Genomic DNA, 1,944 nt, shown 5'->3' on the forward strand with positions numbered 1-1,944 from the left:
AATACAAGATCCATACAGACATACAGAACAGATCCATTGATACTACTTCACAAAAGGTCAGCTAAGCAGCCTCTTCATCTTGTTCATTCATCCAAGATGGCCTGGATCCCCTTCATCTTCTGCTTGTTCTTCTCCTCTGCCTTCAACAAATCAGCAATCTAAAGCTTGAGTTGAGCCCTATCTTTAGTGAGCTTGTCATGTCCCTTTTTCAGATCACCCATGTGACCCTTCAACTGGAGATTCTCTTGGATGAGCTTATCATGTCCCTTTTTCAGATCAACAATGTGATCCTTCAGCTGGAGATTCTCTTGGGTGAGCTCTTCCTGAGACTTAGTGAGTTCATCAACCTACTTCAGCTCTAGATTCTCTTGGGTGAGCTTCTCCACAGACTTAGTTAGTTCTTCAACCTGGAACTGCAAGTTCCTCATGGCTGCACTAAGCACTTCCTTCTCTTTCAAATGGTTGAACTTCATGTTCCTGATGACAGTGCCTTGGGCTTTTGTCAGGTTCATAAGGACTGCATACTTCTCTTGCAGCTTGAAGATATCTGCCTCTTTCTTCTCCATCTCTGTCTTCATATCTGAGACAACTGAGTTGGTCACCTCAGCTTTCCTCTCCTCTGCACTCTCCATCTTAGACTGCAAATATCTGAAATCCAGCACCCTATCCTCTTGGGCATTCAAAAGTTGATGAACATCTTCAACTAATTTGTCATAGTTGGCCTCCAGTTTATTTTTTTCTTCTATCAAATGGTGAATAGTGAGTGAACTCTCCAGGTTATCCTTCCTCCTATCACTCCTACTGTCTTGATACATTTCACATAGCTTCAACAATGCATTCTGCATTGTAGGAGGCCGCTCTGGGTCAACCCATTCAACAGAACCACAGTTCTGACCTTCCTGCAATATATTCAGCACCTATATTTGTTAAAGAATATGATTGTAAAGAACATCACAACTACACTAAATATTACAATTAAAGAATATGATATTAAGTAAAGAACTAAAGAACAACAGAACTAACTAACTGAATTTCATTCAAATACTACAATTATCAATGACCTAAAGAACAACACAACATGTGCACTGCAACCCAATCACATGGCCACATTACTTAATCATAACAAAAAGTACAGCAACTATAAAGCACTCATAAAGCAGTAAACTATCAGGATCAAAGCTTAAACAATGCTGTGCACTGGAACTAAGCTCCTGGCCACATAATAAATTAACAGATACCTACTCCAATGATCAGCGTCAGTGCATCAGTACTACTAATTGGATAAAGAATGGCAATCACAAGAACATAATCTAACTTGGACCAAACTACTACCAATTAAAAATATTGTGGGGCTACTACCAACTCATTTTAATACACATAACATAGAAAGTGCAGAATCCTACTTTAAGAGGACAGGCTAAGAACCTCCAGCCCATCTCAAATCCCTCAAAGGCTACACGCCTCTCACATGGCAGACCATGGTGCTGGCAGGGAACAATGGTTCCAGTCTCAATGCCCATGTAGTCTTGGTCTTCAATGCTGGCAGGGATCTACAGGAGCAAAATGAACCAAAACCCCCCAAATCAAAGATCAAATCCCCAAATCAGGAACCCTAACCCTAACCCTAGCTACACCACTCACCCGGTACAGCATGCCGTCGGAGGAGGAGTTCATGTACTGCAGGCTGGAGTAGTCATCGCTGCTCTCATCCTCGTGAACCATGGCGCGGTGGCGGCGGGGGACTGCGCGGCGGTCGGCGGCGAATCGGCCGGCGAGAGCTCGAGCGGGGTGAGGGCTAGGGCTTGAGGGGAGTGAGTGAGTTGGGTTCGACCAGGTAGACCGACCGAGCCGGTTCGCCAGCTTGTCAACTGGCTGGTGGGGCCGGGTTGTCAGATACAGCGTCAATGCAGCGTTATACGCCGCTTAGCCCGTATTGCAACGACT

At 44.5% G+C, this 1,944-nt stretch overlaps 1 protein-coding gene across 1 annotated transcript; it reads right to left on the bottom strand.

Annotated features, from left to right (window-relative positions):
* Positions 1-347: 347 nt before the first annotated feature.
* LOC120964972 (uncharacterized) lies at positions 348-1,722 on the bottom strand. Its single transcript, XM_045228741.1, has 3 exons — positions 1,642-1,722; positions 1,404-1,550; positions 348-917 (listed from the first exon to the last, which is right to left on the bottom strand). Exons 1-3 carry the CDS (start codon positions 1,720-1,722, stop codon positions 348-350), a joined length of 798 nt encoding a protein of 265 aa, XP_045084676.1.
* Positions 1,723-1,944: the final 222 nt, after the last annotated feature.

Source organism: Aegilops tauschii, chromosome 5 (genome assembly GCF_002575655.3).
Source record: "Aegilops tauschii subsp. strangulata cultivar AL8/78 chromosome 5, Aet v6.0, whole genome shotgun sequence".
Lineage (NCBI taxonomy): Eukaryota > Viridiplantae > Streptophyta > Magnoliopsida > Poales > Poaceae > Aegilops > Aegilops tauschii.

Coding starts and splice junctions, on each gene's coding strand:
- LOC120964972 (XM_045228741.1), bottom strand. CDS start 1,722: ATGGTTCACGAGGATGAGAGCAGCGATGACTACTCCAGCCTGCAGTAC. Junction 1,551..1,641: donor CCGACGGCATGCTGTACCGG/GTGAGTGGTGTA, acceptor TTGCTCCTGTAG/ATCCCTGCCAGCATTGAAGA. Junction 918..1,403: donor TCTTAGCCTGTCCTCTTAAA/GTAGGATTCTGC, acceptor TAACAAATATAG/GTGCTGAATATATTGCAGGA.